This window comes from Asterias rubens, chromosome 9 (genome assembly GCF_902459465.1).
Source record: "Asterias rubens chromosome 9, eAstRub1.3, whole genome shotgun sequence".
NCBI lineage: Eukaryota > Metazoa > Echinodermata > Asteroidea > Forcipulatida > Asteriidae > Asterias > Asterias rubens.
Window position 1 is genome coordinate 4297132 of NC_047070.1, and position 25750 is coordinate 4322881.

The 25750-nt window shown below is 38.8% G+C and overlaps 1 protein-coding gene across 4 annotated transcripts in view; it reads right to left on the reverse strand.

Annotated features, from left to right (window-relative positions):
• Nucleotides 1-3531: 3531 nt before the first annotated feature.
• The window catches only part of LOC117294427 (SH3 domain-binding protein 2-like), a 37113-nt gene continuing 14894 nt past the window's right edge, over nt 3532-25750 (reverse strand). For 3 of the 4 annotated variants that reach the window (XM_033776820.1, XM_033776819.1, XM_033776821.1), the window contains exons 4-14: nt 20960-21077; nt 14440-14501; nt 13461-13675; nt 12871-12942; nt 10901-11126; nt 10515-10587; nt 10220-10300; nt 9059-9132; nt 7492-7555; nt 5818-5880; nt 3532-4625 (exon numbers count right to left, since the gene is read on the reverse strand). In XM_033776820.1, the coding sequence (XP_033632711.1) occupies nt 4500-4625; nt 5818-5880; nt 7492-7555; nt 9059-9132; nt 10220-10300; nt 10515-10587; nt 10901-11126; nt 12871-12942; nt 13461-13675; nt 14440-14501; nt 20960-21077 (1174 nt within the window). In that variant the 3' untranslated portion in view covers nt 3532-4499. The remainder of the gene's footprint in view (nt 4626-5817; nt 5881-7491; nt 7556-9058; nt 9133-10219; nt 10301-10514; nt 10588-10900; nt 11127-12870; nt 12943-13460; nt 13676-14439; nt 14502-20959; nt 21078-25750) is intronic. The other variant, XM_033776822.1, reaches the window with a different exon arrangement.

Below are 25750 nucleotides of genomic sequence, written 5' to 3' on the forward strand. Positions count from 1 at the left end.
AAAAAGAGCGTTTTAAAACATCTGACTTTATGTAGCAACCCAAGCAATTTCAAGGGAACTTTCTACCATGATCCGATGTTTTAACATTGGGCCGTATTCATAAAAAAATAGCAATCGCTCTTTCTAGGCTTTTGCATCACATCTTTATACAGATATCTGTCAGTATTTATATTTTCAATCGGTCAAGAACTTTTCCGAACCACGCCAATAATTACAAACACGAACACACACACAAAATACTTTGTATCGTCGTTTCCTCTGGTTTATTGTTATTACATTGGACCTTATGATATGCACGTGGTTCCATTTGAGTAGGGCGCCCTCTGTTAGAGGTCAAAAGAAGGTCGCTGATTGGTTCATTATGTGTACCGCGCGTTGATTTGTACCATACGGTTTTTAAAGATGGCGGCCCCCACTGATGTTGTCTACGTGCATGAGGTCCATAAATTAGGCAAGTAACCTTTAATGAATTTACAGTTAATCTGGAAGACACTTTAAGTAACCAAAATATATACATACAAATTCCATCCCATTTTGAGTTTTTTTTTTTATACAAACAGACATCTAGGTCGCTGTTTAAAGGCATATTAATTCTTGATCTTGGTATAATTGAACAGCTCCTTTCTAAATTCTATAGAAACAACACTCACCACATGGGCACTGAAGAAACATACATTGTACATTCTAGAAATAAACATTAAAGATTTGGGAAAGTTTCCGCCAGCACTTTTTAATTCGATATGAAATAATGTGGTATCTAATTTGGATAACTTTCCGTATGGCGCCACCACTTTTTCACTCATTTTTACAAAAAGGGATATATCAATCAGGTAAATAAGTTCCTATATTATTTTATATCGAATGAAAAAGTGGTGGCGCCATACGGAAACTTTTCCTCTAATTTACCTCAATGAGATATCCTTTTTTTCAAATTGAGTGACCTCAATGAGATATCCTTTTTGTCAAATTGAGTGAAAAACTGGTGGCGCTATACGAAAAGTTATCCAAAGAGTTCTACATAAACTGTTTTAAGATTTGGCCTAAAATGAAAGTCTTACAAGTGGAAATTTCCCTCCCTATTTAAAAAAAAAACCCAACAAATTGGTGTATTAACAAACGATTTCAAAACCTTTAATTTTGTGGGGTGTGTATGGTGGCATCGTCTGTGCACTGAAGTAATGGAATATGATTGTGTATACTGTGTAGATGCAATCACCACATGATATCATTCTGCAGGGAAGCATAGTGCATCTATCAATGAAAACCCACAGTGAATCAAACAGTAGGAGGGTTGACTGTGTACTGTGTAGATGCATTTATTACAAAAAAGGGTTACATCATTCAAAAGCACAGTGGATGACATTGAATGGTTTGACAGTAGGAGGGTTGACTGTGTATACGCATTCATTACCACATCAGGCTTACATAGTTTGTCTATCATTCAAAACCACAGTGGATGATATTGAATGGTTAGACAGTAGGAGGGTTGGCTGTGTATACGCATTCATTACCACATCAGGCTTACATAGTTTGTCTATGATTCAAAACCACGGTGGATGATATTGAATGGTTAGACAGTAGGAGGGTTGACTGTGTATACGCATTCATATTGAATGGTTCTAAAAAAGACAGGAGGGTTGACTGTGTACCGTGTAAGTATTTATCACATGATATCATATTGCAGACTGACACAGTCTATATATCATTCAGAACCACAGTGTGGATTATATTGAATGGTCACACAGTAGGAGGGTTGACTGTGTACATGTATGCATTCATTACCACATGCCATCATACTGCAGGCTAGAATAAGTTTATCTATCATTCAAAACAAAAGTGTTTGTTGGTCAGAAAGTATTGATGATACTGTACGATTGGAAAATCTACATGACCGACTCTGAGTCTCACATAAATAATCTCCACATTTTACAAAATCAAACTACTATGTTTTTAAATGAGAAGCACTGGGTACACAGCTAATTAAATTAGAACAACATAAATTCAATAGCATCGGAATAATAAATCATTGATTTTAAAGATCTAATGAATCTGGGATGATCAACTTGAATGAAATTAATATAATGAGTTGTTAATGGTGAATGAGTTGCTAATGACTACATACACTTGAGTAAAACTAAAAAAAACAAAATGTTATACTGTACGAAATAATTTTTAAAAGATGGTCACGTTTTTGAGATATCGCTGAAAAACCGGAGCGAATATGTCCCAGCAGGAGAAACAAGTTGCATGGGAAGGAAGCGTTACTGACATAAAGATTCTCAGATTAAACATTTTGTATGAACCTAAATTACTTAGAAGTAAAATGTTTTCCGAAATACTTTATACTTTCGAAAGTTGCTGTAGGCTTCTAACCAAAAGTTTGTATTGCCAATAATGTTAAGAGTGATTAAAAAACAAATGCCTTCACTTTAACGGATGGTTCAAATGCCTTGTTTTTTTTTGTGAATAATTTAGTGAAATATAAACTGTCTGTGAATGTATAAAATTATTTCAAGTTTTAATGAAGATTTGAAATACATCCTTCAAAATATCACTGCCACTGTCACAACAACGCCAATATTGGAACAAACTGCACTCTTTAAGTATACACACCACGAAGAACTCCACTTCATAATCAAAAATAATAAATAAAAAAATATTGACTATTTCACGTTCATAACAGTTACATCCTTTCTAGAGCTTTACAACAACTAATTGCATGGTTCCAAAAATATCATATTATTTACAATAAGTCAATCTCTCATCAGCTAGTTCCAATTATTAAGTACATCAAAAATATTACACTCGTGAAAAAATATCTTTTACTGAGTAGTGTAAATTTTACATTTTTCGTGCGGTGAATCTTACACCCTTTTTCGTGTTTTCGTCCGAAAGAAAACAATTTGAGAGAACATTTTACAGAGAGAAAAACAAAATAGCTGCACAGATTCTTAGAACATACCTCACTTGGTTAGCTCGATAAACATTGTAAACAATTAAGCTTATTTTGATTTTATATTGTATGCATTGTTTTTCTTTGATTTAAAACAAACGAGCATACAAGCACCTAAGGGACGACTGATCTAAGTAAACTAAACCATAATTGCTTCTCTTCATCCTGATATATTCTTGCAGTGTTCTGAACTGAACAGTACGCGATTGTCAGAACGAGAGTTGTTTAAAGGCAGTGGACACTATTGATAATTGTCAAAGACTAACCTTCACAGTTGGTGTATCTCAACATATGCATAAAATAACAAACCTGTAAAAATTTGAGCTCAATCAGTCATCAAAGTTGCGAGATAATAATGAAAGAAAAAATCACACTTGTCACACAAAGTTGTGTGCGTTAAAATGGTTGATTTCGAGACCTCAAGTTCTAAAGTTGAGGTCTCGAAATCAAATTCGTGGAAAATTGCTTCTTTCTCGAAAACTATAGCACTTCAGAGGGAGCCGTTTCTCACATTGTTTTATACCATCAACGTCTCCCCATTACTCGTCACCAAGATAGGTTTTATGCTAATAATTATTTTGAGTAGTTACCAATAGTGTCCACTGTCTTTAAGTAAGTTTCAATCTGACAGCTCACTGATTATAAATTTCAAACCAGAACAAAAACCTTCAGAAAAATATCTCCCTTCCAAAGTTTTAAAACAAAATAGCATCAGAACAAATCCCATAATCATCAAAGGTTAATTTTGATAACAGTCAAATTAGCCCGATGGGCAATTCAATCCATGACAAAACATCATTAGTTTGTTATACTGTGCTTGTCGGATTTTGGCACTTGAACTCTGCAAAAACTGTCCTCACAAGTTAGTCTTAGTTCAAGAAGCCTTAACACATTTTGCTTCTGAATTAACACATTGGAGGCGCTTTTGGTCTACAGCCACTGGTGGCAGTTCAGCAACAAAGTACTAGTTTGTATTATTTTAAACTTTGCTCGATGCGAGTATAATTAGGTGAGGGTTTCGGTAGCACCATGTGTAACACCTCTTTTGAGTAGTGCTGGTTCTGAAAAGAAATGGTGGTTGACAACTAGCTAGTGGAAAGTACTAAGTACAGAGTGACACATTTTGCTTCTGAATTCACCCATTGGAGTCACTTTGGGTCTACAGCCACTGGTGGCAGTTCATCAACAAAGACAGTACTACTGGTTCGTAGGATTTGAAACTTTGCATGGTGGGAGTATAATCATGGTTTATGGTAGCACCATGTGTAATATTGATTTTGTGAGAAGAACCAGTGGTTGACAACTAGCTAGTTGAAAGTACTAGTTCGTTGATAAGTACAGAACGCCCGCTATCACTACATCAGCAAAACAAAAATAGACAAATGGCTGTATAGTAACCATTCAGGTAGCAAAATGCGCTACGAACTTCTTGCACCAAGGCTACTCTCAAGCCTGAAAATTACATTGGTAATTTCATTTGTTACACGTCACTTTTGGTAAATATTATCATCAGCGACGTAAGCATCCCTCCAAGGTAGAGTTGTTTTTAATAGCCAGGGTAGGGTCTTGATAATCTAACTGTAGTATTTGGCAGTGCGTTCTCTATGTAGTATTTTAAAAGGTCGTCCATTTTCGTGAAGATGGGATCAGTGTTCAGCGAGAAGGTTGAAACCTGTGCAGGGATGGACAAACAAGAACAAATTAGAAACAATTCTGCACAACAATTTTTGAGAGGTGCAGAGATAAAATGTTGACAGATATTTTTCAATGTTTTTATTTCAGGTTATGAGATAGTCTAGCAAGTACAATGTATATCATGGCCTCGGGAGGAACTCAAGTCGTAAGGTAAGAACTGAAATCGTTGTCAAAACATTGTCTCTTCTTTGATTCGAAAAACAAATTGTGGAACCAATAAACCAATTTCATTTAACTACTTCAGCAGAAACATCTCTTTGGTGCACAGCCACATCCATGGATACACATTTTGTTCATGTCCAATTTATGAACAAAAAGTTTGAAAACCACGGGTGTAGTAATTACCTCAATGTAAGAGAGGTTTCGCAAGCATGCGGATACAGATACAGATACGGATATGATAACCGTATACGTTCACGTCAGCCGCGTGTTGGATTTTGTTTCGCAAATTATACATGTAGGTATGTTTTACTTGAGTGCGCTCGCACATTTTCATCATGAGTGTTTTTCTGACAAACATGACCGATAGAGACCCCGTGTTTTATACAAAGATTTTCTCATCGTTTTGCTTGCAAATACCTAACAATTTTCTATCTATATCAAGCACGATACCACTGAAACCAAATCTGTGGGAAATGTTTTTGATCTGGGACAAAAATACAACTAAAACACTGCAAAGCAGTATCCGTTTTTCTATGACATGTATGAGCTCCCGTATCTGTTGCTAACGTGTGTGCAAAATACGATAGTCGCGGATACGTGTCACGTGAACACACAAAGTATCGACGTATCGGTATCTGTATGTGTATCCGTAGGCTTGCGAAACCTCCCTATTATTGTTATATCTTTACAATTACCGTGTCATAATAAACAAAACTGCTTGAGTTTGTAATAAACAAGTTATGAAACGGGTTACTCAATATATTCAGTTGTTCATTTGGTGTCTTTGTAACAAAAAGTCCATGACAAATTTTGAACTTTTATTTGTTTGTGATGAGACGAAACCAGAACGGCCACAACACTTCTCCCGAAAGAGTTTAATGAATACATGGTTATACCCGCAAGTTTACTACTATGGTTTTTCTTATGATCCACACCATGCAAAGCTTTAAACATCACTTAGAAAATATAGGGACTGTAGTAAATTTAAAAACAGTGACATTATTTACCTCATCGCCGAAGACTTTGTAATGTTTGCATGAATTGAGATGTTTGTGGTAAGCCATCAGCACCTAGGAACAAGGGGAAATGAAGAGATTTGTGTTAGCTTTAATGCATGACAATTTTTTGTTAATTATACTGTTTAATTATCATGTTGATGAAAACTGGACAATGTATTGAAAATTCAGAAGAAAAAGAATTTATAATAATCTTGACAAATCATAGACCTGCGGAAGATTTCATAAAATTGTATGTGACTTATGTCGAGGACTGTTTGTTGTTTAACGTTTAAGGCACAATAACAATTGCTCATCACTGGGCCAGGCATACCAGTCCAAGTCCAATAAATTGGATGTCAAATGACCAAAGAGTGGCGGATTGAGGACTGTAGGCACAATTAACAACTGCTTATCACTGGGCCAGGCATATACCTTAATCCAAGTCCAAACATGTTGGTGTTGGGTGACCATAGAGTGGAGGATAGTGGATGAATGAGGACTGTAGTCCCAAATGACAACTGCTGATCACTGGGGCGGACATGTCTTATCCAAGTCCAAACATTTAGTGTTGGGTGACCACAGAGTGGAGGATAGTGGATGAATGAGGACTGTAGGCCCAAATAACAACTGCTGATCACTGGGCCAGGCATGTCTTATCCAAGTCCAAACATTTAGTGTTGAATGACCATAGAGTGGAGGATAGTGGATGAATGAGGACTGTAGTCCCAAATAACAACTGCTGATCACTGGGCCGGACATGTCTTATCCAAGTCCAAACATTTAGTGTTGAATGACCATAGAGTGAAGGATAGTGGATGAATGAGGACTGTAGGCCCAAATGACAACTGCTGATCACTGGGCCAGACATGTCTTATCCAAGTCCAAACATTTAGTGTTGAATGACCATAGAGTGGAGGATAGTGGATGAATGAGGACTGTACATGTAGGCCCAAATGACAACTGCTGATCACTGGGCCAGGCATGTCTTATCCAAGTCCAAACACTTAGTGTTGAATGACCATAGAGTGGAGGATAGTGGATGAATGAGGACTGTACATGTAGGCCCAAATAACAACTGCTGATCACTGGGCCAGGCATGTCTTATCCAAGTCCAAACATTTAGTGTTGAATGACCATAGAGTGGAGGATAGTGGATGAATGAGGACTGTAGGCCCAAATGACAACTGCTGATCACTGGGCCAGACATGTCTTATCCAAGTCCAAACATTTAGTGTTGAATGACCATAGAGTGGAGGATAGTGGAGGATAGTGGAGGATAGTGGAGGATAGTGGAGGATAGTGGAGGATAGTGGAGGATAGTGGAGGATAGTGGAGGATAGTGTAGGTTAGTGGAGGATAGTGGAGGATTGAAGACTGTAGTCCCATCACTGGGCCAGGAATACCAAACCTTATCCAAGTCCAAACATGTAGGAGTTGAGTGACCACAGAATGGAGGTTAGTGGAGGATTGGGGACTGTAGGCCCAACTAACAATTACTTATCACTGGGCCAGGCATACCAATCTTACACAGGTCCAAACATATTGGTGTTGGGTGACAATAGAGTGGAGGATTGAGGACTGTCATGACTGTATGCCCAAATAACAATCCCAAGTCCACATGGACTGATAACTAACAACTCTCTGTGAAAATCAAAACCCTTTTACACATATCAAAAGTCCTACCTTTCCCTGACCAGAGCTTAGCCGAAGTAGATACATGCCGTCCTCACAGTATTGATACAGCAACCTGTAGTTAAAGAACACAAATGGAAAGTTGAAGCACCATACCATTGTAGTTCGGTTCTATTGGCTGGTCTATGAGGAAGAGACATGTTGGTCTATGTTGGTTTTGCAAGAGAGTCAAAACATTCTACAACTGTTGCGGCACCGGACTCAAGCTCATTGTCCAACTGCATTGAGCAGAGACTGTCGCTTAAAGGCAGTGGACACTATTGGGAATTACTCAAAATAATGATCAGCATAAAACCTCACTTGGTAACGAGTAATGGGGAGAGGTTGATAGTGTAAAACATTGACAGAAACGGCTCCCTCTGAAGTGACGTAGTTTTCAAGAAAGAAGTAATTTTCAACGAATTTGATTTCGAGACCTCAAGTTTAGAATTTTCTTTCATTATTATCTCGCAACTTCGACGACCAATTGAGCTCAAATTTTCACAGGTTGGTTATTTTATGCATATGTTGAGATACACCAAGTGAGAAGACTGGTCTTTGACAATTACCAATAGTATCCACTGTCTTTAAAAATGTTCTGCCAAGCGAAAATCAGCAGGCTACCAGTATACAATTGTTGCACGCTGTGACGGGGTCCATGGCGTTTTGTACACCCGAGGGGGAAAATGGAACCCGAGGCGAAGCCGAGGGTGCCATTTACCCTCGAGGGTGTACAAAACCCATGGACCCCAGTCACAACGTGCAACAATTGTTTTGTTATACCTTTGTATAATTGTTATTCCTCTTCTCGAAGTTCTGTTGTCATCTTCAAACATTATTACGGCAGACTATTCATTGTTTAATAAGCACACGAACGAGAAACAACTTCCTCGAACCCGCGGTTGTTTCGTACACAGCGCGAAATCGACCAACGCTGGGATGATCAAGGTGATGTACACCCGGTGTACATCACTTTTCATGTTACCCGGCGCGTCGCGAGCCGTGTAACATGCGTTTTTGTTGCGCGTCACATGATTGGTTCTCGACCAATCAAACTTCACAATTTGCACAGAGGTATAACAATCACAAATGGTATTTTGTGGATGTGATATTGGCTGGAAGCCTTGATCAGGAAAGCAACATTGTTTTGTACTTTGAAACTCTTTCAATGTTCAAACGGATGATAACTTGTTATCGGCGAGTGTTCCCTTGGTGGTTGAGAGCACTTTTATAACAAGAGGGAAACGGATGTGTCTGGAGGGGATGAGAGCACCAAACTCAAGCTCTGGCATATCTGTTCAGAAGATTGTGGGTTCGAGTCCCAGTCATGACACCTTTGTAACTAAAATTGCTGTGAGGGCAGAGATGGCTCTTGTGATTGATGTAGCTTGGTAGCACATAAATATTGCACAGGCTGTAAACCAGGTATGAATTAATTTGGTAATGATGTTGGAGCGCTTTCAGAAGCCCTTCGGTTGTGAAAAGCAGAATATAAAAACCGATATTGTTATTATTATTATTATTATTACCACTATAATTATTATTATAATTTTTTTAATGACTAAAATCAATTACTTACCCTTCGGCTTGTTTCTTGTCTTGTGAGTTGAAGACTGCTGATGACGGAAGAAGGTCTCTGGTTGCAGGTTTTGGCTGAACAAAAGAAAAAAAAGTTACTTAGTAACCATATAAAGTTAAGAACTTGATGGAGAAAAAAGCATCGCAAACCATGATAATGTTTTCTACAATAAGCCTACCAGGTTAGAATGTAGTGTTTGAATTCAGGTCTGGACAATCGTAATACAATTGTTCTTTAGTACAGACACAATTTGCTTTGACCTTTGGAGGTGATTTTCAGTCATAAGTCCAGTTCTTTTTAATACCCTTTTTTGTGGTGGTGGGGGGGGGGGGGGGGGGGGTGCCCCTCACGTTTCTGAGCTACTGCTTGTTTTTGAGGTATCCTTTATTTTATTGTAAGCAATATACAATAATATTCATTAAAAAAAGGATAAAAACTTTTTTTTAAAGAAAATGCGAACATAATCTGATAAAAGTTTTTTTGCCTGGCCATGTACATGGAAGTGTCGTGGCCGAGCGGTTAAGAGCACCGAATTCAAACTCTGGTGTTTCTGATCAGCAGAGTGTGGGTTCGAATCCCCAGCCGTGACACTGTGTCCTTGAGCAAGACACTTAACCATTGCTTCGTCCTTCGGATGGGACGTAAAGCCGTTGGTCCCATGTGTTGTGTAACGCATGTAAAAGAACCCAGTACACTTATCGAAAAGAGAAGGGGTTCGCCCCGGTGTTCCTGGTTGTGGCTGCTTAATGCGCCGTAGCACCTTGTAAACCCTTATAAGGTGCTAAATAATTGGGTCTCAGAATTCATCACTGCATAACATATCTTTCTGAAAGTTTGTTTATACTCAGCGCCTTGAGTACTTGTTTGGTAGATACGTGTGCTATATAAGACTTCGATATTATTATTATTATTATTACATTTTTGTACACTACAAAATGTTTGACATCTGTCGCGTAAATCAGTGGTTCATATCATAACAGCAGGCCCTTTCCCCCAATTATCCCCCCCCACCCCCCGCCCCAATAATAATGTCTGGTGTTTGGCATGAACAATTATCAGTCCATCAAAGATCAAACTCGGTTTATAAAATCAAGTAAGGAAATTGATCTATACTTCAGGGAAACTGACATCAAAAGGTAGTTGTTACCAACCCAACCATACCTTAGGCTTCACCCCTGGCTTAGGCTTCAATCCCGGCTTTGGCTTAACGGCAACAGCTGGCTTTAATGCACTCCTTGTGCCCTAAAATAAAAGACCAATTTTACAATTGTCATTTTCTACGTAATTTTTGTTTATATACACACTGTACGTGTGTTAAGAGTGGTCTCACAAGTAATAGTTTGGCAAACAGAAACATTCAGTTTGTAATCAGGAAAGTTTTGCAGTAGAAACATGTGTAAATTTCTCATTTGTCTGCATACATCAATGACAAATCAAAACAAGGCTTTGAACTTACCTGAATTTCATTTGGGCTGTGTGGAATTTCTTGGAATTGCTTTTTTCTAAAGCTGTTGCCATCTGGTCCTTGCCTGTCATTAAAGAAAATGTGTTGTGATTTGTTGAAATTGAATATAACGCAGTCAGTAGTGTACATGTAGGTACTAACACCCGACTCATTTAGGGTTTGTTTACTTAAAGGTCGATCTTCTGCACCCAAATATCCCACCTCTGCAACCATGTAATCTATTCTGCCATCACTAATTCCACTTCTGCTACCAATAATTTAACCTCTGTTACCAATAATCCCACTTCTGCTACCACTAGTCCCACTTCTATGCCACCAAAAGAATCCAACTTTCGCAACCAACGATCCCCGGCCCTACTCTCTCGCACCAAGCTCACCTTGTCTCACTGACAGGCAACGGTGGTGGATCTGATCTTATGTGAAGGTCTGGTTTGGCATGTGTTTCTGGTCTCGCATGTAGTTCTGGTTTAGCGAAAGGTCTGGTATTAACTCTCACTGGCTCCTCTCTCGAATAACCGAGTCGACCTCTTAACAACTCCGCTTCATGTAAGTCGACATCCTGTGGCAGAATATAGTCTTCGCTATCAGTGGATGCTGCAGATTCTGTCGATTAAAACACAGAGAGGCACCTCTTGATTATTCAGGAGATCTGTTTTGTTGGTCATGAAGACCCAGACCTTGAATTGCATCTTTGAGAGTGCAAGGCCATTTTCATTCTGAAAAGGGCTCTTTCATTTGAAAAAGTCCATGGGAAACTATTAAAGGGGGAACAAGACCAGAGCAACGGCGTCCATGTCCCCTATGGCCTCCGTGAAATTCTAGGCTTGAAGACCTCTGAAAACAAACCATTTGGGTTTACATAAGTGGATGTCAAGACAATGGGCAGTGGAGGCATTCTGAGCACATCCAATTATCTTTTTTGTTCATTGCTTGTCAGGGTCACTCCCTGCATTCACTTGCAAGCTTGAAAATAACGAGGACAAAGAAAAAGAGAATTAAATGCTCTCTTTGTAGCATGCCATGCAAATGAGGAACCACAACAAACACCAAATCTTTTTGTTTATGGCATTGTGTTTTATCTATCTCATGTTGCTTTTCATAACCATAAACACTCTCTAAAATAACTAACCAATAATAAGCTGTACAACTAAAAAATTCACTCCCAATTAATTAGTTATGTATTGGATGCAAAATTTCTGTGCAATATTTATTTGACGAGACGTTACAAATTATCAGGTTTGATATCCCCCGAGCACCATGTAGTGCCTAAAAATTCCATATAATTGTTTACATCTATTCAATAAGCTTAATGAATCCCCAACAAATAGTTAAAGAGGTCAGTTACTAACGTCTCATGCCTTATATGACACCTGACCCTTGGACTATGACACCCGACCCTTGACATTCACTTCCAATGCCATGCATTCATTCAGAGAGATGCAACGCATGCAAACACCACTCACGCTGAAACATCAAGAAAGGTGGCTCGGGTAACTTAGGCCTACTACCGGGCGAGGTCGGGGCGCTACTTCTGTGATGATTTTTGGGGTTTGTGACGAAACTTATGCTTCGGTCTCTCTTTTGGGAAGAAGGAGTGGGATCGGACTGTGTTCTTGGACCTAGGGCTGAAGGGGATGGGGGTAACATGGCAGAGTTTAATCAAGACTGGTCTGTCAACAGATTTGGCTCTGATAATAATAATTAATAAAGCAACAATTTATATAACGCCCAATCCATCAAAAAAACAATGCTCCATGGCACTTACAGAGTAATATTTCAAAAATCCCTTACAGTTACTCGTGGTAGAATATCATAAAATTTTAAATCTTAAAAACAAAAGTGTAGATTTATTTTTTTAAATAATACTTTTTTTGTGAGTCGGCCGAATTGACATACCAGCTTACAGGCTTGTGAGTTGCATTGATTATGAAGTTTATTCCTACGCTGTGGATTCATTTAAAAATAGTGACCCTATGACCCTGACACTGACAGCACAGGATTCTCAACAGGATTTTTCAAAACTGGGGGCATTTTGGACCCAAAATTTGGGAAGTTTTTCCCCAAAATGATGAATTGAAACAAGACCCTCTGAATGTGTTTTTACTTGGTATTTAACCTATATTGATTTTACCAGCCCTTTTGTGAATCTGGGGCTGCTAAATTGTTTTTTTATTTAATATTATTTTAATGAATTTGATCCCTCCCCACCCCCCAAAAAATATAAATCCCTAATGAATCAAAATTTCCCTATTGTCCCCAGTACATGTACCGGCTTGCAAGCGGGCGTATCGGCCAAGTGGGATAGCCAAGTGCGTTGGGAAAAAGATGGTTTAGTTTGTCATCTTACCTCTTCTCGGCAGTTCTGGTCTCGGCGGAATGATCGGGAGTGGGCCTCTGTTCATTCTGACGTCTGTAAGAACTAACAATAATAACGTTTAATAGAATTGAAAGATTTAAAATGCAACTTTACCCAAAAGATTTATCACTTAACCAAGTCACTTAAGACAAATTCTCTGGTCTGCCTCACTTTAACATGTTTAATGGATTTTGTAATGCAGTGTTGTATCTAGACCACTATGGCTAAAACATGCAACCTATTAAAAACTGATAGATCTTGGGAAGATGATGATTTTTCCCCCTTGTGAAATGGAACAGTCCAGACTTCACCTCGCGCTATTCTGTCATATTGTGCGATCAACTGACTGGGTAGATTTCACAGAAAAATTTACTAGAGTGGGATTCGAAACCTCCAGATTTTCTGATAAAAAACTCACAACGGACTAAGTATACAAAATTGTTGCATTTATTTGTGTCAGCAGGTAAAACAAGTTTGTGAGCCTGAAGAAATATTCATGTTTGGTTGTGTTGTTATTTAGCCTTCAAGAAAGGGCTGGCCATTCAATTTTTTTGGGGGAAAAAGAAGTGAACTTTTCTTACAAGATTCTTTTCGAGGAGGTATCGGTAGATTCCGCGATTTCATCGATGAGGATAGGTTCGGAGGTAAATATTGATCTTCGCTTGATTCTTCTAACGGCTCCTCTATATCCTCGTAGATTCCCGGCTCGAAGCTTTTCCCGCTGGGGCTTGGCGGCCCTCTTCCCTGGAGGAACTTTGTCTCGTTGTACTTGAGGTCTTGCAGAATTTTCAAGGATCTGAAATTAAAAATGTTGTCTGGAAACTTTAGATTTGAATACATGTAACACTATGAATTATACTAGCAAGATGATAATTATAATAGGCAATCATTCGGTGTCGAGGAAGATGTTCTCCACAGGTAAACAAAGTTATTAGGGTTGAGGTGGCTGGTGTCTAAGGTGGCTCTGTTGATGACTCAAAAGTTTGATGTGTGAGCCACATGCTCTCAGGCAGATGTCACAGGTTGTAGTTAGATCAAGAATAAGACTAAAGGCCCAGTCACACAGGCCCCGATAACGACAACGATAAAAGTGCACGCCCTCGATTGGTTGAATGAGCGTGGGCGTATTCTGCGTGGAGCAATTCAACCAATCGCGAGCGTGCATTGTTATCGTTCTCGTTTTCGTTCTCGTTATCGGGGCCTGTGTGACCGGGCCTTAAGGTTGTAGTTAAGATTATAAGATTGTTTGAAGAAGAGGATGAAGTAATGCTCAGTTTCAGATGTGTGAGAAAATGTTGAAAACCTGGAAAAGGGAAAAACCTGACAAGCCCAATTTCATAGAGCTGCACATTATAAGCACAAAAGTAGCAAAGTAAAACACCATTATCCTTACAAGTTATAAGTTTACCAGCCAAAGGAGTACCACATGACCCATTTGTAACTGGTATCCTGCTTATTTTTGCTTACTGAATGTAGCAGAAAATGTCTAAGCAATATTTGCTGCTTAAACAGCTCTATGAAGTTGGCCCCAGATGAACTGTGTTAATAGAGTTTACTAACCTGTCTCTAGCTTTGCCATGTATGGCTTTCTCCATTGTTACTTTGAAGAACGCCATCCAAAGCTGAAAGAAAAAGCAAGAAAACAGGAAATTAATAATCTGAGCATTTTTTGACACCTGTTTTTTTTCAAGAAAAGTTGTTTTAAAGGCAGTGGACACTATTGGTAATTACTCAAAATAATTATGCATAAAACCTTAGTTGGTAAAGAGATAATGGGGAGAGGTTGGTAGTGTAAAACATTGTGAGAAACGGCTCCCTATGAAGTGGAGCACTTTTCGAAAAAGAAGTAATTTTCCATGAGTTTGATTTTGAGACCTCAGATTAAGAACTTGAGGTCTTGAAATCAACCATCTAAACGCACACAACTTCGTGTGACAAGAGTGTTTTTTAATTTCATTATTATCTCGCAAGTTCGATGATTGATTGAGCACAAATTTTCACAGGTTTTTTATTTCATGCATAAATTTTGAGATACACCAAGTTAGTGAGAAGACAGGTCTTTGACAATTACCAATAGTGTCCAGTGTCTTTATATTGGTTATCTTGTGGAGACTGAAGACAGTAGCAACACTAGGTCTCCGCATGGGAACTCTGAAGAGAAAAATGAGAGGCTGCTCACTCTTTCAGTGCCCACTTTTTGTGTGATTTTTTTTTTTTAATTAGGTCTTTTTCACCAAACAAAATATCTTGCTGGTTTGAGGTGCCTTGGTTCACATCTCAAAGTCAACAGCATTTCTTGAAAAGTTGCCATCACGTGATGAAGAGAACCCTGTCTTCCTTACATGTGTCTGAGTTTGCCACACTTGGAATGTCAAAAGCGAGTGTGTTCACCCATTCACAAATTGATTGTCCGCACAAAACTGCTATAAAATCAACTTTCATTTCAAATGCAGGTATCAATTAAACCTATGATTGAACAAGTACACAATCTTAGCATCCATTGCATTAAAGACACTGGACACTATTGGTAATTGTCAAAGGCTAGTCTTCCCACTTAATGTATCTCAACATATGCATAAAATAACAAACCTGTAAAAATTTGAACTCATCAATTGGTCGTCGAAGTTGCGAGATAATAATGAAAGAAGAAACACCCTCGTCACACAAAGTTGAGTGCTTTCAGATGCTTGATTTGAGACCTCCAAATCTAATTCTGAGGTCTTGAAATCAAATTCGTGGAAAATTTTGTCTTTCTCAAAAACTAATATTACTTCAGAGGGGGCCGTTTCTCACAATGTTTTATACTACCAACAGCTCCGCATTGCTTGTTACCAAGTAATTTTTTTATGCTAACAATTATTTTGAGTAATTACCAATAGTGTCCAGTGCCTTTAAGATGGATTCATATTCACAATGTAACCAAATATTGGTTTGCAATAGAAGACAGTCACTTTGTGTTATTCTAGTAAAAACTGTGGCCTTCATTATCAATGTCATTATTTTTAAAGTAAACAAGGAAATTTACAGATCGGGCTGTCCTATAATAAGGTAAAACGCCATTTCCCTTCAAACAGAGAAGTAAATTAGACCTTACACATGTAATAATAATAGTTACTAATATTATTATTATCTTATTTTTATTTTGATGAAACCAAGGATGCATCATAAGTGAACTAAATTACTAAAATAACTACAGCTCGCAAGCCCAAGGAAACAACAAAAAAGCGCTTGCTATGTGAACCAGAAACACATGGGTTAACCCGTAGAGAAAGGTCTTTCCTATGGCTAACCCTTCTCTTTCATGATAAGTGTTCTGGGATCTTTTACTACACCACTTTAGGAACCTACATGTACGGCTTTACGACCAATCTAAAGGACAAAGCAATTATGGTAAAGGCTTGCTCTATAGCACACATATACATTGTATGTGCCACCACCAAGACTCTACTCAAGACTCTGCTGATCAGAAATACCAGCCACTTTAGTGGTAATATTATTTATTTTTTGCAGATGTTAGGTTTACATCAACATGATCAAGGAAAAAGGGTGTTTACAAAGCTGTGCTTTCCAAGAGAAGGGGGCCTATTTTGCTACAAATAAAAATGTCACTAGGCAGAATTTGGACAAAGGGGGCCACTGCTTTAAAGTAGTAGTACTGTAAGGAAGCTTTTATTTCCATAGTGTTTACAATGTACATGTATATGAACCTAAAGTGGCCTTGCCCCACCCCCCCCTGTATAAAACTGCCCTGTATACAACTGCCCCTCAAACCATAACGTCGTCATAGTAGAGCCCTTTTCAGAATGTGGGTTTTTTCCTTTGAAAATGAAATGATTAGTTCATATAAAGGTTACTGTACAACAGTATCATTCATTCCCTGTATAGTAGGCATTGCACTCTACTAGAAAAACCTCAATGCTGATAACTAAAATCAAAACTAAAATGCAATTTCCTGGATAGGCCTTGTCAAATAAAAATAAAAGTGACACTATAGTCATCAGAACCAACTTTAGTTTCAGAAACACCACGTGATTATTAACACAGGAGCTCATGACCAAAACTTTCTCAAAGAGGACAAAAGTGTGGTTTGACGGGTTTAGTTTGAATATAACATGTACAGTCTTTACAGTTATACCATGGTTATACACCTTTATTGTATTGTACTGTGATTGTTTGTACAGGCAAAAGCATGGGTTAAAGATGCTATGTCAAATTTTTGGCCAATTTGACCCAAAATTTTTGATTTAAAATTCAATAGGTGTTTTGGTGGGGGTCGAGAAAGTTACAAGCTTTCATTTGAACCATTGCTCGCCAATTATTAGTAGCAGTGAAATAAAGTGCTCAAAATTAGTTTTTGTCAGGATCCCGACAATTATATCACATGACCAATTCTTATGTGTTTTATAAGAAACGTATTAAATTTTTGTCATGGTTCCTGACCATTAAAAGTAAAAGTTAAACTTTTTTTCGTTAGAGCGGGTGACACTTCTTGAAATACCATTCACTCAAAAAAATATTTGTTTTAATGTTTGGGGCCAAGAATCTGACATAGCATCTTTAAAAGGCGACTGTTCTTCATGTACTGTATGCATGTTCCAAAAAACCTATGTTCTGACATCTTTATGTTTCAACAACTGTACTGTATGTTTCGAAACCTCTATACATATCGTTCCAACTACTCTACTTGTAGTTTTCAACAACCCTGCGTGTCTTTGGGGTTGAACAAAGAATTTACTAGAGTGGGATTCGAACCAACGACCTCCGGATTAATGTGCCGTTTCGATAAACTCTTGTGATCTACGCCAGGGTTGGTGTAAACATGGTAAAGCGGATCAGGATAAGCAACATTTATTTGTTGGGTCAGTCTCCTGACAATGGACAGAGCATCCTGTCTGAAATGTTGAGTCCACTGGTTCCTTTGAAACCACTATACTTCAAAATACATGGTGTCACTGCAAATCCATACGTTATCGTCTAAAACCGCCATGCACCCTTCAAGTTTAATGTAGGGGTGTTGAAACATAGGGGTGTCAGAACATTAACCAGTTTTAACTGGTGCCTTTGATTCTGTGGCCATATATTTTCGATGTACCAACTCTACATGCTGTATCTTGTCCATAGTGTGTATTTAAGCGTTTCCTTGTTCAGCATGTACAATATCATAGAGCTGTAAGCACAAAAACTAGCTAAGCACAGACAAATCTTGCTTTAGAAACGGGTTGTCAGCCAATATTCCAGGAAATTTACAATTGCTAAGTAAAGAAATATTTTGAAAGTCCAGTAGTTTCAGCTTTTAAACAGCTGTATACAATTGGACCTGAGATCTTTATCAGTGATCTTTAAAACACCCTCTTTATTTCAACCAATCAGAATGTTGGAACACTCCTTGTCATTTACATGCTAGCTTTGATTGGATTAGACAAACTTTAGTTTTAGTTCAAAAAAACTCCTTTACAGGACTCTCTCTCTTGCAAACACTGTAATTGGCAGTTCCGTTGCCATTGTGTATTTTTAACATCGCAATTCCTTCCTGCTACACTGCGGTTTATTGTTATAGCGGTGTTTATCATGTACAATTTCCTTGGATTGTCGAGCAGGAAAGATTGCAACAGACTTGACCATGTGCTAGTAATTCAAATTATTAACCATTCCGTGTATAATTTCCTTGGATTGTCGAGCAGAAAAGATCGCAGCAGCCTTGACCATGTGGTAGTAATTCAAATTAATTTAAACGTGTGATTTTGCTACACGTTGTATCTTGTAAAGTAATAGGGTTGGTGCTTTTCATACAAATATTTTTTTGTATGCTTCTTTTTAACAAAAAAGTTGCTGTCAGGGCCCAATTTCATAAAGCTGTTTAGCAGATAGTACTGATTAACACATTTCATAACGCTGTTTAGCAGATAGTACTGATTAACACATTTCATCAAGCTGTTTAGCAGATAGTACCGATTAACACATTTCATAAAGCTGTTTAGCAGATAGTACTGATTAACACATTTCATCAAGCTGTTTAGCAGATAGTACTGATTAACACATTTCATAAAGCTGTTTAGCAGATAGTACTAATCAACACATTTCATAAAGCTGTTTAGCAGATAGTACTGATTAACACATTTCATCAAGCTGTTTAGCAGATAGTACTGATTAACACATTTCATCAAGCTGTTTAGCAGATAGTACTGATTAACACATTTCATAAAGCTGTTTAGCAGATAGTACTGATTAACACATTTCTCTCGTAAGGCACAAAATGAGTTTGGCACCAGTCGCAACAGTCTCAACTTTCTTGAATGTTGGCTGGTTACCTGTTTTTGCTAAGCAAGATTTTCTTATGCTTAGCAGGTTTTTGTGCTTACAGGCTTTATGAAATTGGGCCCAAGTTTTTGAAAACTGCATTGGTTAATGTTTTCTGTCCTACAACTCTACGCTTTCCCTTTTATACTAGAACACAAAGATATTCCATAGGCCTGGGGTCGAATTCACAAAGATAATCCTAACTTTAGGATACAAAACTTAAAGACACTGGACACTATTGGTAATTGTCAAAGACCAGTCTCCTCACTTGGTGTGTCTCAACATATGCATAAAATAACAAACCTATGAAAATTTGAGCTCAAGTGGTCGTCAGAGTTGCGAGATAACTGTGAAAGAAAAAACACCAAGTTATCCCACGAAGTTGTGTGCTTTCATCAGATGCTTGATTTCGAGACCTCAAATTCTAAACTTGAGGTCTCGAAATCAAATTGGTGAAAAATTACTTCTTTCTCGAAAACTACTCCACTTCAGAGGGAGCCGTTTCTCACAATGTTTTATATTACCAACCTCTCCCCATTATTACTTGTTACCAAGTAAGGTTTTATGCTAATAATTATTTTGAGTAATTACCAATAGTGTCCACTGCCTTTAAGGCTACATGTGTAGTCCTAAGTTAGGACGAGTAACTCTTGTCCTAACTCGAGATAAGACTACATGGAAGTAGTATTTGTGAAATACTGCCCAATACATTTGTGTTCACTGCTGTGAATACATGTATTCTTCAAGAAGTGCTGCTGCAAATTAGACTCAATACATTCGTGTTCATGTCTGTATTTGAGTAGAATTTGGCCGTAGATCAAGAACTTGATTACTCATTTGTTGGCTGTGACTGCCGGATTCATCATAGGGATTTCCCTAGTCATGGGTTTTTTGGGACAGACATTTGAGCCATAATTACATTCATAGTACAAGAACCAGGAAATGTTCACTAAAATTTACAAGTGTTATTTCTGATCATGGTAAATGAGTAACTTGTGCTTCAATTAGTGCTATACCATGTGACATACAGTACCAATTATCACACTGTAAATACTTGTACAAACAATCCAGTTAATACATAATACTGACTGACAAGTACATTTTGTACTCTGAACTCTTGCCATTAAACATGTTAAAAGCTGATTAATGAAAGCCAAACAGTAAACCACCGACATTTCTCCAGGCTTTCTCGCTGCACTCCCGCCACTGTTCTCTTTAGTAAATACATGTAATTTTGACCATCCTTCTTCCAGGTGTACATGTATCTGCCACACCTCACCACACCCCACCTTACAACATCAACCAATTTTTTTGTCAAGAATCCTGACCTTTCAACCATCATTTCATCTCATGTTCTCAATTGGGATTGCCCTCAATCCAATGTGAACCCCTTCCCTTGTGTCCACCTGCCTTCATGCATCCCCTCAGGTTCCCGATCCCACATGTCCTCACTTCCCTCTTGCCCCTCTCGTCCCCCTCCCTTGCCCCCCTACTTTCATGTCCCTCTTCCCTCTTGTCCAGGCGGCCCTCAATCCATTGTGACCCCCTTCCCTTGTGTCCACCTGCCTTCATGCATTCCCCCTCAGGTCCCCTAGTCCTACTTTCATCCCCCCTACTTTCATGTCTCTCTACTCTCTTGTCCACTTCTCTTCTGTCCCCCACCCTCGTGTCCCATTTTCTCCCTGCCTTCTTTCCCCCCGATCTCCTTCGGTCCTCCTACACATGTACCCTCTTGCCCCCCTTCCCTTGCGCCCTCTCCCCTCATCACTCCTAAGTTTCTTACCCTCATTTCTCTTTCTGAGGCAGCACCAAAGTACCATGTTCTGTCATCAGACCGTAACCCGATGATTTTGAAAGCCCATTGCTGATTGGCCGATGTCATGTCCTCAGCACGGACGACTCTGAAAGGTGACAAGAAACACAAGAGCAACTTGTTTAGTGATGATGTTTTTGGACAATGAACAAAATGGACAACTCATTAGGCTGTTAAATGAGTAATTCTTGGTTGGTCTGAATCAACCTTGTTTAATATTTGTTGTGCTTGGGACTCGAATGCTGTGTGGTTTATAAACCTTCCTCTAAAAAGACTGAACAAGAGGGTGTCCTTACTAACAAATTTCTCCCAGCACTCTGAGCAAAATCCACTGTGCAGATTTCCCCAAGATTGCACTTTCAGCAATGATGGCCTCATATCTTTAAAACATTAATAATTTTGTTGAACCGCTTAGCCCTTGGTGGACTAAATTGGTCTATAGCTACAACACTGGTTGTGTCACACCCCAGCAGTCCCGTGTCTAATCAGGGAAGTGACAGTCTGGGGGATCACTCAGTGGGGATGCGGCTTTCTGTCAAATTAATTTTCATCTTCGTAATTAAATTTGTTTTTCGTGGTCTCTGTCAAAATGATAGCACTTCCGACAGACCAAGAAAATCCGAACGTCTGCTTTTCTCATCCGTCCGGAGGAAAAAGGGTTTTAGATTCTGGATGATAATCGGATGATCAGCTCAAGTTGGATGAAAAGGAGGACAAGTGCCCTACAGTGAAAACATGAAAATGATTCTTTAGTCACTCTGTCAGTGTCATGATGTCAACGTCATGAGTGTTTTTGTTGCTGTTTTTTTTCCTTCTCTCTCTTTTATCATGAAGGGACGCATCCTGTGCGTAACCGAAGTTGTGAAAATGACACAACGATGGAGTCTTAGAGTAAAGCGTTGACCTGGAGATCCAGTAAATCCTAGTAATTAGGAAATCCTCCGGGTACACACATTGGCATATCTTTGTACAAGGACACGTGGATGCTATACAGGAACGTGCACTTACATGTATGGCTAGTCAGCAAGTGTTTGGAAGTGTCGCAATGAGGGAAAAAAAAAAGACAGATTGTTTACCAGGGTTCTCCCCAGGTTTTTTATCAAAACTGTCATTCTGTGGACCGTGTATTTGGAAGTGTTGCAATGAGGGGAAAAAAAACACCTATAGATACATGTAGACCCTATTCAATAGCCCCCTTTTTGCTATGAAGGTCGCCATCTTGTAGAGCAAACCGTATACGCGTCCAAACGCGTACATCAATGAAGCACGCAGCATTCCCGGTTTGATTTTTATGAGACATGCACTCACACAAACAAGCACACGTGCACAGACGCCACGTTGTAAGGCAGATATTTTAACGGTGACACGGTCTATATACTGACCTAAAGCATGATTAATTTAAAGGAACACGTTGCCTTGGATCGGACGAGTTGGTCAATTAAAAGCGTTTGAAACTGTTTGTTATGAAATGCATATGGTTAGAAAGATGTTTTAAAAGTAGAATATACTGATCCATAAAGTATCACTCAAAATTGCACGGTTTTCCTTTTACGTCGCGAACTATCACGGTCGGCCATTAATGGGAGTCAAAATTTTGACTCCCATAAATGGCCGACCGTGTTAGTCGCAAGGTAAAGAGAAATCCACGCAATTTCAAAGCATATTTGTGTAGATCATTGTATTCTACTTTTACAATATCTTTCTAACCATGCATTTTATAACAAACAGTTACAGAACGCTTTTCAAAGATCAACTCGGCCGATCTAAGGCAATGCGTTCCTTTAAACTACAGTAGTTCCTCTGAAAGTTTTTTGCATGAAGTATTTAAAAGCCCTATCTGGGTTTTATTGTTAAGAATATTGTGAATTTGATCTGAGGGTTCACCCCCCCCCCCAAAAAAAAAAAAAAAATAGACAAAAGTTTATGATTCCATATGTACAACCAACAGATAAGGCAACAAGTAATTTCGTGTTTAGTCTAAGTCATTTCAAAAGTTAACGCTGAAATTAACAAGTCAAGTCACAAGTCATAAAAATGAGCAAACAACTACTCTGACAGCCACCGGCCTGCTGCGGTCATGTCAACAGTCCCCCCTTTAAGGAAACGTCTCTCCAGCCCATTCAGACAATGCTAACAAAATCACCAGAGAGGAAAAAAAAACAGAGGGATCATTTTCAAGTTCGGAGTCCAATTAGTAACTAATGGATCAAATCCTGTTTACATGGACTCTTTACATTCCACCTGGCTCTAAGTCTAAATGCTCCACCCCAAAAGGTCAGCAACAAAACCCAGTTATGACTTCATTAGCCGACAAGCCGCAATGTTGAGTTAATTAACCCACAATTAGTAGATTCCTGTACTTGAAAGCCTATTTAATACGCCCACTTTATGTATGATACCGCCGAGGTGTGGGCCAAGTTCGCGCAAAAAAGAACTATTTGACATAACACATAAGACATATATAAGAAAACTTTTTTGATCTCCGAAAGAAGAAATTGCATTGCTCACACAAGTTTTTTAAAAACACACCAAATATAAAAATGCAACAAAAAAAGCACACGCTATACATTTGAGTAAGTAAAAATAGCCCGAGCGCTGTTAAGTCAACAATAGTTGGACTACATAACTGCTGTAGTCAAATGTTTAGATTTCCTACAGGGCTGGTCCCAACACTCGTTATCATAATGCAACGGCAGTTTTAATAGCCGAGTGGACCAGTTATATCAGAAATAGATAACACACATTTACAGTACATGTGAGCCGCCAGTCGCTTCGACTTGACAAGACTAGAGTCAATTGCACTTTAATTATTGGCACATGGAACACGTACTACATGTAATTTGCAAACTACTGTAAATGTTGTCTCTTTCCACTGATCGGGAAGATACCATTTTTACTCACATCAAGTTTACTTCCTTCTACCAACATTTCCCAGTGGGAGACACACATCATCTCGTGTTTAATGGCACTGGACACTATTGGTATTTACTCAAAATACTTGTAAGCATAAAAACTTACTTGGTAACAAACAATGGAGAGCTGTTGATAGTACATTTGTAGGCCTTTAAAACATAGTGAGAAACAGCTCCCTCTGAAGTAACTTAGTTTTTCGAGAAAGAAGTATTTTCCACCAACACATTTGAATTTGAAATCAAGCATCCATAAGCACACAACTTCTTGTCTTTTTTTCTTCCATTATTATCTCGCAACTTTGACGACCAGTCAAGTTCAAATTTTCACAGGTTTGTTATTGTGTGCATATGTTGAGATACACCAAAAGTAAGCAGAAGACTGGTCTTTGACAATTACCAAAGGTGTACAGTGTCTTTAATAATAATAAAATAATGGCTCTTAAATCTAGGGCATTCTCAGATATAGGGGTATAAATGGGTACTGCAAGGGAAATGGTTGACACTTGTGTTTTAAAAATGCCTATCTCCCCAGGCAGCTGAGAAAGATAACACAAATTTTATTATAACGCCCCTTACAAATATTCTTCATTTTCATTGGTTTAGAGCGCGTCACATGATATGTCTGAGTTTTACTAGACGGGGGCCGTGTGATAGTGCATCGTTTGCCGTGTGATAGTCCGATGACTAGGCCCTATCACACGGCGTGCAGTACCCAGACGTCTTTTTACCCACCTCGAACCCAATCAGTTCTGCATCTGTGTAGCTGAAACGCGCATACGAACATAACATGTACGAAGATGATAATAATCCGTTGGGGTGTTGTAAAACAAATATTGACTGCTTTAACTTGTGCTATGGTTAAAACTCTGACTCCCTCGGTGATCCCCGCACCGTTCAATTTAAAAAAAAAAAAAAAATGCTCGGGGGATCACTTCGGAAGTCGTAGTTTTAACCATAGCACTCGAAGCAGTCAATATTTTGGCTCAATGACCAGGGCACTTAATGAAGAGCATTGATGTTACTATGCGGTAGTTATTATTCTCATAGTGGCATTTTACATTTTGTTCAATTCTAATTTAACATTTAGCTTCCTGTGAGTGTGAGTGCTTGCAACAAAACTTTCTACGGCCATTGTGCTATCTACAGTGCAGAAACCACCAGCTGACCATGGAGCAATGGATCCTATTGTTCTTAACACACTCAATCAGTCCACATGGGTGTGGTTGTTATTTCATTACGCTTCTTGTCACAAACCGAAGCTTGCTGAATGATACTGAGGGGCTGTCTTGGTAATAAAAGTAGACATCTAACAGTCTAACCCCAAGTACAAGCAGCAGCTGACAGGAAAATCTACAGAAATGTGGTGTAAAAGATTTTTACCTAGAAACTCAAGTCCGTCAACATTTCTCATGACTCAATTTCCTTGTTGAGTTTATTACAATTTTTGTTTTAAATGAACGCTGAATGTGTTGGAGACTTACACCATTTAACAGCCAAATCTTTTACTACACTGTATACTGTAGTGTGTATCATTTTTGGTCTCTGCAACGTACTGACATCCCTTGAACTTTAGGGATCGCCTACTACTAAGCTTTATGCCACTTTGTTGCCCGCCAGTCCTAATGATCACTGTCATCCTGCACTAGCCAGTCACAGTACAGATGTCTCGGGACTTTGTAGCTATCCAGTATTGACGGTCACTGCATGGAGCTCCCTGGTCACTGTCAATCCATATCCCATCAATCATGGTGACCTGCTGACCAATTACTTCCTACCAACTCCAGTGACTGTCACCAAGGCCTGGATGGGGACCATAATTCTAGTCCTGGTGCCCGCCAGTCTTCTAGCC